The sequence below is a fragment of the Belonocnema kinseyi genome, chromosome 2 (assembly GCF_010883055.1).
Source record: "Belonocnema kinseyi isolate 2016_QV_RU_SX_M_011 chromosome 2, B_treatae_v1, whole genome shotgun sequence".
Taxonomy (NCBI): domain Eukaryota; kingdom Metazoa; phylum Arthropoda; class Insecta; order Hymenoptera; family Cynipidae; genus Belonocnema; species Belonocnema kinseyi.
In genome coordinates, this window is record NC_046658.1 from 34,634,509 (window position 1) to 34,651,701 (window position 17,193).

Below are 17,193 nucleotides of genomic sequence, written 5' to 3' on the forward strand. Positions count from 1 at the left end.
AAATGGTATTAAATTGGTCTTATTTTCCCAATGATGTGGTAGATCTGATCATTGATTAAAAATTGAATATTTACTTATTAAAACAAATGCAAGAAGTAATTTTAATATATTTTGGGTTTGAATTAATATTCTTGAATCTCCTTTCACCCGGTAGTAATATAATGGAGATTCAAACTGCCGTTTTAAAATTTTTATTGCAGAATTTGGGAAAAAAATTTCACTCTGAAAAGTCATGTGAAAAAAAATACTAGATGGAGCAAATCCCTTTATGAGGATTTGTACTAGAATGTCTCAAAGCTCTTCATATATTATGCAAACTTGTATTAGTGCCGGTTAGTAAAAGGTTTTGGGAAATTTAAGTTCTATTCTAACTTCTTATAAAAAAATCTTTATTGCATTAAAAAATAATTATTGCTCACAATATGCTTTCTTCATATTTTAAAATTCATTTTGTTGTATTATTTTAAAAAAATGCATAATTTGGTAATTGTATATTTGTCAATTGGGCTTATTTATGAACAGCTTTACTTGGATTAGCGGAAAAGTAAAAAAAACGAAAGTTGGTAACGGGCAGTAGAACAGGTGACTAACGAGGAGTCTACGAATGGGATTTACAGTTTAAGTAGAAGAACCTCTTTACGGTCAGAAAGTGTAAGAATTCATTATTTAGCAGTCTCTGTTTTTGTCAGAATAGAAAAAATTATTGAAAGATGTAGATAAAAACTAAAAAGAAACTGTTTTATACGTTTTATACGTATTACTGCTTGCTTAAGCAAATAAATAAAAATAACCTATGTATACGGATATAAGTTTTAATTGCTTCCTTGAAAATCTCCTCCCTTTCTCCCAGAAAATTATAGGCGTAAATAAGAAAGGAAAAAGGAACTTTTATTAGAAGCCCTTAATATAAAGAACCTTTTGAGCTTTAGAGCCGTACACTTGTGGCTGTATATTACCCGTCTAGCACCGACTCTTAAATTATTTCCAAACTTTAATGATTTTGTTGTAACAATTCAACAACGACAGACACCGAGGTAAAAACGATTTTTTCTGACTTAGAAGGCTTCTAAACGTCGACAACACAATTTTTGCAAATGTTTAGTGAATAATTTGTTTACAGTACACAACAAAAAGGAATAAAGCATTATCTAAAAAAAACTTACGTGCTTCCTGGTTGCATTCGCGTATTACAATAACAAGGAAAAGAGTTAGTGCAGCGATTACAAGTAGAATAATCGCTAGAACGGTAATAAATTGTTGCCTATGAATTGGTCCCCTATGTCTTGTGATTGATGATCCTCTAGAAATACCAGGCCGATGTAGGATAGTAGTTGTTGCTCCCTGAGGACCATGTTTCACCTTTAAAAATGAAAAAAAATCGTAAATTATTAGTATTGAAGTATTCAGTAGAAAATCAATTAAGTGCTCTCTTAAACAGAACCAGTGAAATTTTAACTAGTGACTCAACTAAAACAGTGTTACTGAATATACCAGTAACACCAAATGGCATATGCAACCAGTGATATAGCGCTTCATGCGGCCAGGAAATCAACCTCCATTCGTCTGGTACGCGCGTGTCGCTGAACGGGTCTTTGCTTTCCTTGAGTGAAAACACTTTATTGTGTACTAGTGTTTATGTTAGAATAGGGGATGTTAGAATGATGTTGACGTATTAATGGGCCTTTCCACAGTTACGCGCAATATATTATATCAATCATATGGAAAACCAGCGCTCATTTATTGTTGTGAGAGTAAAGCGCAGTTTTCAAAAGATAATTTTGCAAGGGTTACCACAAAACTGATGAATGATAAGTGTCATATCTTACTAGCTGACGGACGACAATGTGTACGACAATATGACGACTGGTACTGAGCACACCGAACTCTCACTTTCAGTCACCCCGTTCTCGGCCTTCCTAGAACTGCTGGCTCCAGTAGTTTCCCAGGGTAGCAAGGCGAGAGCGGTTGCGACTTTATATATATATATATATATATTCCAATTGGAAACGAGTAGGCGGCCCTCACTGTTTACGTTTCGATCCCCCGAAAACAATATAAGACTATTTGAAGGCAACCCCCGACACTGGACTAAAAGCGAGAGTGTGGTATAACTCGTGAACCTCACTGATTAAGCCAGTTATGGAATGCCACTGAGTGAGCCAGTGAAATTCCACTGACTGTCAGTGACATACTTCTGGCTGCTTCAATCAGTGAGATTTCTCTGGTTCATTTTAAGAGAGTGGTTCCTAAAAGTAGACAGTTGTAAAACGAATTCGCTTTTTATTAACGCTAATTGATTAGGCACGTGGAAATCTTATTACATTCTTATAATTTATGATTGAAAAAGTAATAGAATTGTCTGAATTCTGTCACCACCGTTTTCCAACGAATCTTCACGTTTTGAGACCACCAGAAGCCGAAAATCATTTTTTTTACGATGGCGTCTGATCAAATCGATCTTTGGTACACTTTTTTAGGCACCAAAAGGAAGGAGAAGTTCGTTAAGCTGCCATTTTAAATAAAAATTCAAAAAGTTAGAGCATTTTCAAAATTGTTGGGAACATTTTGTTTATATTTAAAAATTCTATATATGGTTATGTATGGTACTCAGAAATCCAAGCAATTTATTATAATAATTTTTTTTGATAAAAAGGCCATTTTCAGAGTTATAGTATTTATCAAATTAAAAAAATTAATTGAAAATCATAATTTAAAGCCAAGCAAAGCACGATATGAAAAAAGTCAAGAAAAGAAATACATTTTTTTTAAAGCCCTACAAGATGATCATAACAACTTTTTGAATTGTCTTGAAAAATCGAAAATTTAAATTTTGATGTCACAAAAAATAATTAAAAATTCCATTTTGTAGTCAAGCTATGCAAGATACGAAAAAAGATGAATAAAAAAAAATTGTGATCCCAAAAGATCTACAAATTTGTCAATGATCACTTATTGATAGGTTGCATAGTTCTTCTTTTATTCGCCAAAAATAGCACTGAAAATTAAAAAATAAAAATAAAAAGTTTGTAGAAAAAGACACAAGTTCCGAAAAAAATGATTTAACAAAAATATTTAACCTCAAAAAGAGCTACAAATTTGTTATGAATCACTTTTTGATGGGGCACGTAATTTATGTTTTAATGATAAAAATGACATTTAAAGTGAAAATGAAAAAAATTGGTGAAAAAACGACAAAAGGTACGAAACAAAATTGATAGACAAAAGTTGTTCGCCTAAAAAAGAGATACAAGTATGTAATCATTTCGAAAAAAAGTCTCAAAAAGAAATTATAGCTTTTGAAAAATCCTACAATATGTCTTTTAGCTATTTTCCAAAAGGACTAGTCATTATATAATTATTTAATGTAATTTAATGTAATTATATCATTTTTTAGGTTAAATTAAGCTTATGTTAGTTGAACATGTCTCAAAGATGTAAAAAAATCGAGCTCACAGTTAAACGTCAATCTTCAGAATTGCATTTAATTGGTCCTAAATGAATTTGCAACCTACATCCGACATTTTAAAATGCTCTGTAAATATAAATTATGCAAATATTACTTATTAAACTAGCTAATATTGCAGGTTCATTAAAATTACCACTTTCGGTGCAATTGCAGAATAGGGGCGTCATCTCTTTTTTGGCTGGAAAAACAGTATTTTTCTTCAACAAACTATTAGAATCTTTAATTGAACGATAAATGAAGCGATTTGATCAGAAAGAAGTTTAAAATTATAGTTACTTTTGTTACTACGATATCTTAAATATGGGTATGTCACGATATCGAAATGATCATATTAAACTTACCCGTTCAGGTGCTTTTAAACATCCAAACGGCCAGAAAAAAGCCACTAAAATAATTTTGTCAAAACTTCTACCCTTTTCCAACGTTTCGTGGGGGCGGAAACACATCCCTATGACTAGTCAAAAGAATAATGTTGGTAAAATCACTACCCATTTCCAACTTCTCGTCGAATATGATCATTACGATATATCGTGATAGACCCATATCTGAGACATCATAGTAGCAAAAGTAACAATTATGTTTAATTTTTACCCCATCAAATCGATTTATTTATCGTTTAATCAATGATTCTAATAGTTTGTTGCCAAATAAAATTTTTTCTGCCAAAATAGAGGTGACGCCCCTATTCTGCAATCTAACCCCACTTTCAATATGCCGAAACCTTTTTTTCAGATAACAGATCGACTTCGAGGAATATTGTTTTGAAAATATTAAAGTTTCTCTGTTTGTATTTTTGAGGCTGCAGGTTCAATTCCTTTGATTGTTAGTTCCGATAAATTATTGAATTTTTAAATAAACTGGATCCAAATTATGGAAAAAACCAATTTAAAAATGAAAATTTAATTTTGTTTCAATTTGCCATCCTTCTTAGAAAATTCTATTTTTTAAGAAAACCGTTGATTTAAAAAATTTTTTTAATAGTTTCATCTTTCAATTACAGCATGAATGTCGCCTTTTTCAAACAAAAAAATTGAATTTCGAATGTTGCGAATAAAACTCCATCTTGTGTTAATTTAAGATTTAATTGCGAATCAAGAAATAAGTTTTATCGAAATATGTTGAAAGGTTCTTCGCAATACTATTTCCGAATTAGGACCATGAAAGTGAAAGTGACAATTGTGTCTGTATTTTCCGAAAAGGGTCGAGTAACCAGCCTATTAGTTTTTATCAAGTGCGGTTCGAAATTATTGTTTACAATTGTAGTAGCGTAGTAAAATAGAAATAGGTTTGATTTGGTCGGGTACGTAAACAGTTGAATTCTGTTCGATTTATTTTCTAATTTCCTTGAACATTTACAAATACAAATACAATCAGTCACAGAAGCCAGAGTGGTAATTCTCGTAGGAACATGTTAAACAACAAATCTTACAATATCTGTATTAATCTGTACATGCTATGTATAATAACTATGTATAATCTGTATTAACCTCGCGCTACGCGCTCGGTCTTTGTACTTCATCCACATTTGTGCACATACCTTTTTAAATTAGAGGCGAAGCATCGACAACTGTAATATAATAAAAAACAATTATGTTAATTAACATTTCATTGAACTTTGTTTCGTTCTTCCAATGACTTAATTTGTTTATTTTTAAGGCTATTTTTGTTGATTAAAAAAAATACGCATCCTATTGATCTATTGAAGTTTCATAGTTTGTGTCGTTTGTCTAAGAATTATATTTTTGTTTAATTTTTTACGATTAAAACGAAAACTACGCGTGCTATAAAAAAAATGATGAATAACAAATTGGTAAACCTTTTGTGGGTGAACAACATTCGTTTGATTATTTTTTTTGTATCTTGGCTAACAAACTCATCCTTTCTGTTTAAACTCTAAAAAAGTGTCCCTAAGCACAATCTAATCTGAATAATCTTTCCAAAGTTATCCAATATACGGACAACGAGAACAACGGCGACAACGACAGACACCGAGGTAAAAACGATTTTTTCTGACTCAGAAGGCTTCTAAACGTCGACATTTAATGATATCCACGGAACATGTTTTACATGAAACCAATACCTTAAAATTGATATGAGTAAGTGAAAATTTACGATCATCTGATAGTTTAGCAGCGAACCACGCATACTGCAGCATTTGCGGGAAAGGATTGTGGACGATTGATGGTGGACAATGGATTAGATTTTGATACGGTCCACTGGAGAATTGATTTTGCGTTAGTGCTCTAATAAACAGGCAATACTGATAATACTGATAATACTGATCTATTGTTTACTTCTAATAACAAGGTAATCACTCACAAGTGTACATTTTTGGTACAGTCACATATAATGTTTAATTTTATAAGCAAGTAAAAAATCAATCCTCAAGTTGATGTTATCGAAATCCAATCAATTGTTCACCATTAACCATCAGAAAATTGTAATATTTTGTCTAATGGTAATGAAGTGCGATTTCCGATAGGAGACCTGAAAAAATATTTTTCTTGTAAAATCTCTTCGCTTATGAAATGTGCGAGATCTCTGGCTTGTACGAATAATTGAGTAATTGTATTTGTAATTGTGACTTTTTAAGAGAATTTTAATGTCGTGCAATTTTTCATCATACGGATAATCAAAATTCGACGCGAGATGCCTGCGGAGCAGGTCGACAATTGAGTTTTCTACGCTAGGCAAAAAGGTAAATGGCGGTGTTTCCTTGACTTCTTTTCATATCATGCGTTATTGGGCTTGAAATCCTCATTTTTGTGTTTTTTGGAAGTTTGTAAATTCTGTCAATCCGGCAACTTTTGGTTTCATGAAAAAAGAGTCATCAAGATCAATTGTTCGTCCTTTTGAATACTATAAATATCCGTACAGAGAAATTAAAAAAAAGTAGTCTCAAAATATTCAAAATTCGCTGACTTTCAATTTTTATAAAAAATGACTGGCTAATGAATTTGACCTTTGGTTTAGGACACTAAAAGAGTGTACCAAAGGATAATCTAATAGATTAATTCTTTCAAAACTTATCGTTCTCACAGACAGACAGACACACAAACAGACACATTCGTAAAAACCTGTTTTTCGGATTCAGGGGGGCTCAAAACGTGGCAATTTGAGAAACATTGGGGGGGGGGGGGGGGGGGGGGTACAATTTTTCAAAAATCTAATACCTTCTCTGAAGAGAATGTAAAAATTAATATTTTATTGTACTTTTAAGGAAGGTACTCCAGGTGGCCCTCGCCTATTTTATTCTCCCTGGTATATGTAGTAGTGATCGAAAAACTAAGCGACAAGTTTTTTTTTATCTGCGGAAAAACACTTTAAGGGGGTCAAACAGTCCCTCAGATATATTTGGGGTCGAGTTACGACTCTGTCAGGAAAAGACAGTGGGTGGTGCCTTCCCCCTCCATGTCTCCATGGTCTCAAGTGCCGATTGTATAGTGTTTTGTATAAAAACCAAATTGATTTCGATCAAACTTACTGGAAAAGTTCCCTCATGATGCAAGATGAATAATACATGTATACTGTCCATGCACAAAAAATTGGGAAATTAGTTTTATAACGAAGGAAATAAAATAGAGTCCATCCAACATAAATACGAAAATTACTCGGGAGTGAACCACCCCTACATATTTTAAATGTGTTGAAAATTTTTAAATTCGTAAGAGAAAAATTTAGAAGCATATATTTCTTCACTTGAGACAAAAAAATGGGTTTTGACACAAAAAATTTTTTTAATTCCGGGGGTAGCTATCGCTAATCACTTTTTACTTTGTGTCTATATTAATATATACTTTTCATACACGAAAACAATTGGAAGCAAGTTTTATTACGAACGAAGTGAAATAGAGTCCATCCAAAATGAATAAAAAAATTACGCGGGGCAACCCTCCCTTTTCCCTTTCCTCCTAATTATGTATAGAATTTCAAAATAAGTCTAAACACGAGCAAAAAATTAGAAGAAAACATCTATTGCGCACAAAAAAGAGGATGAAGGTGTTTATGTATTTTTAAGATAAAAAGAGCATCGAAGAGGGTAACTATTCCTAAATTCTTTCACATTATTAACCTTTATAATTAAATATTGTGCGCATTATTCTCAAAGTTTTTTTAATTTTAAAGTATGCGATATGTTGTAAATGCATCACCTTTTTTCACAGGATAAAATTTATCACAGAATGTGCAATAATAGAATAGCTGACAATGAATATTGATTCTTTTATGTCGTTCATGTTGGAATAATTTTACAATTTATGATAGATCTTATCGTGTGAAAAAAGAAGATGATTTTAAATCTAAATTTTAATACTGCTCCAAGAGGAAAAACTGGAAAAATTCAACCTTTAGACTATGTATTTGTGTTTAGAGTTTGGAGAAATTATTTGCGTCACTTTACCATTCTGTTATTTTGATGTACATATCAGGAATAATATTATTAAGCTTTAGTCTATGGTCATAATCAGTTAATGCCGCCAAGACATACTAATCTTTTTAAATATTCATGGTACAAAGGCGGATATATTGCAGGAAAAGTAGGTAAATTCAAAAATTCGGTGGACTTTAGCTTCGTTGATTCTTCTAAAACACATTGTGAAATACGAGGTTGTACAAATATCGCTGTAATCCGTTTTTTGTGGCGTAAGAAATCATTATGTTTTAAACACTTTTTTGATGAATATCATTATTGTTCAAACTTCGATGTAAGTATACATCTTTGATGTTCTTTCTAGAATTCAAAATATTGTAACTTTGACCTGGACGTATACTTTTGTCTATAGACGATGTATGTTTCTTAATTATTTTATTGATTTTTTTGTATAAAAATAGTTTAGGGGTATTTACCCTCTTTAATGCTTTTTTTCTTAAAAATATAAAAATACCTTCATCCTCTTTTTTGTGTGGAACACGTATTTTCTTCGATTTTTTTGCTCGAGTTTAGACTTATTTAGAAATTTTATACATAATTAAAGGGGTGGTTTACCCCCGATTAATTTTTGTATCCATGTTAGATGGACTTTATTTTACTTCCTTCGCTATAAAACTATCTTCCCAATTGTCTTTGCGCATGGAAAGTATATATTATTACATACACAAAACAAATAGTGTTGAGGGGTGGCTACCCCGTTAATTAAAACAAAATTCTTTTTGTCTCAAGTGCAAAATATTTATTTTTAAAACTTTCCTTTGATAAATTTGGTAATTTTCAACACATTTGAAAATATGTAGAGGTGGTTTACCCCCACGTAATTTTTTTTATTCATATTGAATGGACCTTCATATCTCAAGATTGGCTAAGCGGAATTGAATGAAATTTAGATTGAATACAGGTCATGCCATATATAATAAGGGAAAAATACTCACAAGATCCAAATATATTTTCCAAGGCCGGATAATCCATGGGAAATCGGGTGCTTTTCAAATTTTATGAATAAACTGACTTAAACTTTTAGACACAATGATAAATTTTTTTTATATTAGCACTTAAATTTGTTTATTTACATCGGTCAAACTGAAATTCAAAGGAAAATTAGTACCTCCGAGTTTTCATTTTCCTGGAAAATTTGATAAAACATTATTATCATGCAATCGATTTGCCACCTCCCCTAGAGGCTGTTAGACCTTGTAGTTGGTGGGGAGGCTTAAGCGTGTGGGACATAGGGGTTCAACGTACCTCGGCCTGCATGCGTATGGATATGGATGAAAGGACACCTATAAGCGGGCTCTCCTGGTATGCATGTTTGTAGCATGAAAGATGGGCGAAAGAGCCTTGCTAACACGGGTCTTCTGGATCCCCGAGTCGAGGTCTCTCCCGGACCGATCTCCAATTTTGGAATCGGCACGGGAATGACCTGCGGCTCGCACAGCGACCAAGAAATAACCCTCCGTTGGTTTGGTGGCCTGCAAACGGGTATTCATTGAGTTTCTCGCTCAATGTGACCACCCTCCTAAGCCATGGGTGTAGAGTGATCCTGCCCATGGTACTTTGGCACCTAGGGGTGACGAAGGTGTCCTGACGGCCTCTTGGGGACACCGGACGACCTCCTCGAGTAATTAGTCTTACCCTTGCATTTGGGGTTTTGCAGGGGCATACCGTTTATTTCCCTAGCTACTAGCGCGAACCAAAATGGATTACGCAAAAATTCAATAAGAAGGAGAAAGGGAGTTGACGGAGGGGGGAAAGGGGCTAGATCCGAACGGGTCTAGTTGTCTCTCCGGCAAGCCTTAGTCAGACGGCAGCTGTGCCCCTACCTTATTCGGAAGCTGAGGGTGTGACGCCCCCTTTGAGTGAGGCTATGGAAACGGGAGTGGCCCATCAGTCCCCCAATAAGAAGAAACGCATCAACGGTTCCCTGTAAAGGAGACTGAGGAGGTAAGCGCAGCGGCCTAGTAGAGCAGCTGCATAACTTGGCACACCGGTGACCTAAACGCCGATAATCAGCACTGAGGCTCAAAAGCGAAGAAGGGGCTCAGAGGGCATCCCACCGGGGGGGGGGCAAGCCTGTGAAGAGGCACAAGGCGGTCCAGCAGCCAACGAACAGGGAGTCGCCGGGGTTGGACTGACGGCCGTTCAGAGGACTGACCCCATGACTGTGGTGGTGACGGATACGAGATACCCGGACTCGCTTCTTACTACAGAGCAGTTAGAGCTCCTCAGGGAGGCTACTTGGAGGCGCTCGAAAGAGTGTCCCAAGATGAATAGCCAAAATTCAAGACCCATTTCTGCAGGGGAGGGGAATTTGTAATTGTAGCAGCTGACCCAGTGGCCAAAGCTTGGCTATACAAGTTTTTGGCCAAGACTAGGCCCTGGGAAGGCGCATCTCGTAAGGTGGGTGGGGTTAAGTTACTCCAGAAGATGCTTAAGCCTGTGGCTTGATTCCCAGGTAAACTGATGGACCCGCATGTGGTTCTCCGTCGGCTGGAGGGATTCAACCCGCCACTTAAGACAGCGTCCTGACGGGTCGTCAGGCACGATAGGCCTCAGGAAGAGGACGCAGCTGGAGAATTTAAACATCTCCTAGTTGTGCAAATTCCTGAGTCAGAGGCGAGAGCCCTTGCGGCCCTCAACAACAGGCCCTTCTACCCTTATGGACAGGTCAGCTTTAAAGTGGCTAGCCAGGGGTAGGTGGAGCCTGTCGGTGGACAGGAAGATAAGGATAAGACCTAAATGACTGCTCCCGGTCTAACCAATACCTAGATCAACTCGCATCATAGCAAAGGCGCCTCTGCAGTTTTGTAGAGAGACATGGCTGTGACGCACACAGGTATCTGACTAATCCAGAAACCCTGGTTAGTTCGAGATACCATTAGGGGTTTAGAGAGGCTGGTTTTTGTTACAGGAACCCTAAGGCGGCTAATCAAAGGTCATGCACACTGGCGAAGGGAGTCAACTTTGTTCCGCTGCTTGAGCTATGTTTCAGAAACCTGATGGTCATAGTCACGGATCTTAAAAGAATAGGGAGGCTAGTCATGGGATCGGCTTACTTTCCATATAACAGCGACACCAATCCAACAGTGGAGGTACGTACACTGGTGGAATACTGCAAGGTAAGGGGTCTTCTTCTTCTGCTAGGGTGCGATGCTAACTTCCAGCATAATTTGTGGGGTAGGACGGACATCAACTCACGAGGTAATGACGTATTGAAATACCCAATGGCACTGATTTAGATATTCTTAATACGGGGAACACTCCGACATTTTGTAACTTGGTCAGGGAGGAAGTCATTGGAATCACTCTCTGTACCGGTAGTTTTACAGATAACATCAAAAAGTGGAGTCTCAAATGAACCCACTTTCTCAGATAACTCATTAATAGAGTTCCTTTTTGGAATCCGCTGTACCCATCGGCCCTAAATGGGTCCGAAATCCAAGAAGAACGGACTGAGGTCATTTTTCCACAGAATTAAGAAGTGCACTCTCAGGGGTGCCCAGGTCAATTAGAGACGTGGATATCCTGGAGATGGCGTCCGGGATTTTCACGGAAGCCATCAAATCCACTTAAGAAAGTAATGGTCGGCCTTCAAAAGTTCGAAAGGCTGGAGAGACACACTGGTAGAATGCGAGACTCGAAGAGGTTTGCATGCAAACCAGAGAGAGGTTCAGACGTGCCAATTTTGTCAAAACGAAGGAACTATGGACTTCATTTACATCGATAAGGGATGAGTATAGAAGTGCAATACGTAAGGCAACGCATGAAAGCTGGACCAACTTTTGCACTGATATCGAGAAAGGATCAGAGGCAGCCAGATTGGACAAGCTGCTTTCTCGAAACCTGGATGCTATTATCGTGACTCTAAAATTGCCCGGCACGGCTGGTGAGATCATCATTGGGCCGTTTGTGAGACTTGCTAGGGCTTTTCTGACGTTGAGTTATGTTTCGGCGGCATGGAGGGGTGCGAGAGTAGTCTTTATTCCGAAGGCAGGCTGGGTCAGTTATACTTCACCCCAAGATTTCCGACCCATAAGCATCACATCTTACAGGTATTGTCAAGTAGTCCTCACACCATGACCGCACACCATGATCGCACACGGTGTGCCTAGTGCAGTCATGGAATGGACCTGCCACTTGTTGGCCAATAGGAATTTAACTATGTATAAGGGTGACACCACCTTATGTGGAACCGTTAGTAGTGGAGAGTGGCGTAGTGGATGAATTGCTTTATGTACTCACGAGTCAGGGCCTCCGCGTTATAGGCTATGTGGACGATATACTGGTTATCGTGCGCGGTCAGCATCTGGATGCGCTCTTCGGAGTAATGCAGCAAGCACTAAGAATAGTAGATTTATGGTGTAAGCAAACTGGCCTATCAGTCAATCCGAGTAAGACGGATGCAGTTGTGTTCACCAAAACGTACAAGTGGGGAACCACGAGTAGATTGAAATTGGCTGGACAAAAACTGGAAATCAAATGCAAGACAAATATCTGGGAGTACTTCTTGATAAGAAGTGGTCATGGAACGAGCACCTGGAAAACAAATGCAAGAAGCTAGTAGCGATTCTTTGGCTCTGTAGAAGAGCCATAGGGAAAAGCTGGGGCTTGAAACCGGAGACACTTATGTGGATCAACACAGCGATCCTGCGACCCAAACTAACCTACGCGACAGTCGTCAGGTGGACCGGGGTCGAACTTTCTATTGTGAAGTCCCGACCGGAAAGAATCAGGGGACTGATTATAAAAGGTATCACTGGTGCCTCGAAGTCGAAACCCACGATGGCCCTGGGGGCACTAATAGGTTTGGAGCCCCTCTATCTCATGATAAAGGGCGTGGCTGCGAAGGCGACATGGAGATTAAATATGGTAAACGATATCAGTATCTTGACAGTTATGCGGATACCAATCAACATCGCGAAACGGTCATCACTAAGCATGCTCAAAAACAAAATGTCCACATGTCGCTACCTTTTCGACAAGAAGTACCGAGTTAGCCTATCCACGAAAGAGGAATGTGATAACGGTGAGGCACACCTGCCCAATGATGGAGACAACTGGTTTACAGATGGCTCCAAGAACAAGAAGAACGCCGCTGCAGGTGTATATCGTAGAAGGAACGGAATGGGCTTCAAAATTGCGATGGGGTCCGATGCAACAGTTCTACAATCTGAGATTATGGCCTTGCTCCAGTGTGCCTATAAGGCAATGGAGTTTGGCGGAAAAAGAAACATTGGCATCTGCTCAGATGGCAGGGCTGCTGTCATGGCTCTGAATGGAACTACGAACACGTCGCTGCTAGTATGGGGGTACTTTGAGGCACTGAAGAAGCTAGCAACAATAAACCGAGTCACTCTGCTCTGGATCCCTGGACACAGTGGCATCAGGGGCAATGAGATATAGGACCGGCTAGCAAAGCTAGCAGCAAAGGTAAATTTTACTAGACCTGAACCAGTTGTAGGCATTTCCAGTAGGTTGGTCACTGAAGATATTAACAGTTGGCTGACCAAGGAACATCAGAATGAGTGGGATGCAGTCTCTGGCTGCAGACAGGCTAAAACACTCTTGGGCTCAAAGCAAAGCCCTCATCGAGCGAAAGAAATACTTAAGCTCGGGAGGAATAAAGTCAAAGTCATAACAGAAATGTTTACAAGACATGGAAACCTCCGGTATCACAGACATAAGATAGGGCGTGAAGAAAGTCCCCTCTGTCGTCTGTGCGGAAAGGATAATGAGACTTCCACTCATATTCTCTGCCACTGCCCTGCGATTGCGGGGAAACGTGAAACATTCACAGGCAGCTTCTGCATCAGTGAGTCTGAAATATCAGCCAACAGCGTGACTGCGGTCATCTCTTTATGGAGAGGGCTTTGGGGCTATGCTTAAGGCTTATAAAGCTTGTCCGCTTGACCGAAATTTGCAGTCAACCTATACAACCAAGATCTACACGTATAGCGAGTAAAGGCATGAAGTAAAGACCATATGGAGGAATGTAAATCAAGCATCTATTCATCCCATTGTGATTTCGGCTACAGGCAATATACACGCAAGATACACTGAACATCTTGAACATTTAGGAGTCAGCAGGGTATTGGCAGCAGCTCAGAAGGCGGTTTTATTAAACACCTGTCGCATTGTAAGAAACTTTCTTGATCATCAGGAACCGAGCGACTAAAAACCTGTGGCGTGGCAGATGGTAGCTCTAAGAAAGCATCCAGAGGTGACTGTTGTCACCTCCAACGCTCGTGGCAGCGTGTAATTGTATACCTACAAGATCATCGCAGGAGGTTTCAACCAGCGCAATAAATTATTCGAATTAACTTATAACATTCTAATCTCATCAGTCACTTGACTTAGTCCGTGGCCATGATGTATAACCGGGTTTACCCGAGTCAACGTTTAATACAAACACTGGAATAATAATGAATAATAATAAATTATATTAAAAAGTTGAAAATTCACATTTTTTCTTGTTTTATCGAATTTTCCAGGAAGATGAAAAATCGGAGGTACCCTTTTTTTTTATTTTAGTTTCAACGATGTGAATAAAGAAATTTAAGTGTTAATATACAAAACTGTATCATTATTTCTAAAAGTTTAAGTCATTTTATTCATAAAATATGAAAAGCACCCAATTTGCCATGGATTTTCCGGCCTTGGAAAATATATTTGGATCTTGTGAGTATTTTTTTCATTATTAGGTATAACGTGAACTGTATTCAGTCTAAATTTAATTCAATTCCGTTTAGCCAATTTTGAGATATCAGGTTGATGAATAAAGAAAATAGTACATTACGTGACAAGGGTCGTAACCGAGCGAATGCAAATGAGCATGAAGTTGGCTGCACGAGGGGTCGCCATTTTCGATGTTCGTATTGTGAAAACGTTTTCTTTACCATTGTGCACCGTAACGTTCATTGGCTGCCTCGGCCTTGTATCGATACGCTTACTGTAAGCAAATTTTTCAATAGCGGATGTGCCAAAAAGGGAGGGTCTATTTTGATTCAATAAAGGTATATTATCAATAAAGGTATACTATCAATAATAATACTTTCCGGCACATGCGAAGTTGAAGCAGTCGCGTTCCGTTAAAATGCGATTGATCAGCATGACGGATTTTCATTTCTTTGAAAAAGTACAATTTGTCAATTAAAAATTATTATAATAGAATCAAAAACCGACTCAAATATTACGCGGCATATTGAGTGTTGCAGCATGACCTCACGGTCATGGACACATGGATGATACTGTCAGGAAGGTTAGCACAGTTGTTGACAACTGTTCATATACGTATATCTTTGACATAGGATTGCAAAAAACTGTTTTGGATAAAATAATCTAAAGTTTCAAGTAAGTTATAAAGGTCTGAATTTTCAAATGTATCCTGCTATGATAGTGGGAAATTTCAGCCGCCAGAGAGGTTACCTATACTTTGATACCTACATGACTCTGAACTGCAACTGCACACGACTTTTCGGAGGAAAATTTCTAAATGAAACTGTAAATTGTAAAGGCCTGAATAATAATATTTCTCAAGTGTTAAATTATTTTCTCAGTCATGTTACATTCTTTTGTCGAATAGAGATATTTCAGTTTCACAAAGTAAAATAACCAAAATTTGAGGTTAGCGTGTCAGATTGGGTAATCTCATCTCAAATTTCGGACAGTTGATTGGATTGCGGGTCACTGAAAGGACACTAATCGACAAATGAATGGAATATGACTGAGAACTGGCACCAAGAACTGCCGCCAAGAACTGGCGGCCATTTTGTTTAGTCTAACAAATGAACCAAAAAATAAGATCAAATTGACCTGAATGAACAGATCATTATGATCTCGAGAGTCAAATGATCGTTGCAGCAAAATGCTCTGCAACAAAATTGATCCTTTTTTTACTGTGTGCTGCCGAGTAAAAATTAATTAAATTAGATTACAAGTATTTAAGATATTTCGGCACACGATGGTATCCCTCTTTAGTTAATTATTCAGACAATATATTTACACATATAGTTTAATAGTTAATAATGTGGTTAACATGACAGCTGGTAGATTTGAGAAACATATCTTTGGTCAACTTTTTTGGTATTCTAATTGATAAACAATTCTTAGACATAATTTTTAATTTGTGGTTTTCTGTAGTAACTCTTCAATAATTAATAAATGGAGAATTAACTAAAAAATAGATCTCAATTCTTTATTAAAAATGTTTTAAAATATCAATTTTACTTAATTCTATGTATCCCTTCACCTTACTAAAATTATTTCTAAAATGTTGTGATCTTGTCAACATGAAAAATGTTGCTTTGAAATCTTTTATGTTATGTTTCGAAACTTTAGGAAATCATTTAAAATCATAAACTATTTTTGAAAAGACAGATTTTTAACAAAACTGTTCAATTGTCAACAAAAAAGACTATCTTTCGACCAATTGCATTTTTGACCGAAAATACAACATTTTCCGCCACAAAGTGTTACAACTTTATATTTTATACGCGCAAATCTTCGAACATTTGAATAACAAATCTAGAGCTTTAATTTTAAAAGTTTAAGATTAAAAATGATTACACTTTGAGTGTTTTAATTTGCAGATCAGTTTTTGCAACTTCAAATGACAACATTCGTGTCTTCTAGAATCTATAAATTTTAGGAACCATGATCAAATCATTCTTAATTGTTCAATTTTTATTTTCAGTCCAAAAGTTTTTCTTTTTCGACCAGGGTTCCTGTAAATTCGAATAGATTCTTGCAGTTGTACTTTTTTGTCAATTCTGATAGAAAATACAATAAAATACAATATACAGTAAAATACAAGGAAAGTACAAAATTCGTCCTAATACTAGAAAACATCTGTACTTTCCTATAATTTTTATTGTAATTTACTGTATTTATCTGTGAATTCCTGTAAAAATGGTTTTAATTTTTTGTGCATTTTTATAAAAAAATGTCCACCAGGGCAATACATCAATTTTATGCAATTTTTCTCCCCGCAGAATCGAATTTCTGTTGATAAAATTCTGTTTCCAAACCAATTTCCAATGGATTTCGATGTTTTTTATCGACCTTAAGGCTTGCAGGTATAAAGAGTCAGTGAATAAAAATTTTTTAAATAATTAAGTATAGTCTTATCTATTAGTAAAGTACGAGGGTAGTTCAATAAGTCCTTAGAATGAAGTATAAAAACAAATTTTTGGGTAAATTTTTTTTATTTTTCAACATAATCTCCTTGGAGCTCTATACACTTGGTCAATCGCTTTTCAAGTTTTTTTAATCCTTCAGAAAAGTGCGCTTTCGGAAGTTC

At 36.7% G+C, this 17,193-nt stretch overlaps 1 protein-coding gene across 1 annotated transcript in view; it reads right to left on the reverse strand.

The window, feature by feature from the left end:
- Positions 1 to 17,193, reverse strand: part of LOC117182630 (neprilysin-1-like) — a 132,926-nt gene that overhangs the window by 97,012 nt on the left and 18,721 nt on the right. The window contains exon 2 of the mRNA XM_033375733.1: positions 1,164 to 1,359. Coding sequence (XP_033231624.1) covers positions 1,164 to 1,359 — 196 coding nt within the window. The remainder of the gene's footprint in view (positions 1 to 1,163; positions 1,360 to 17,193) is intronic.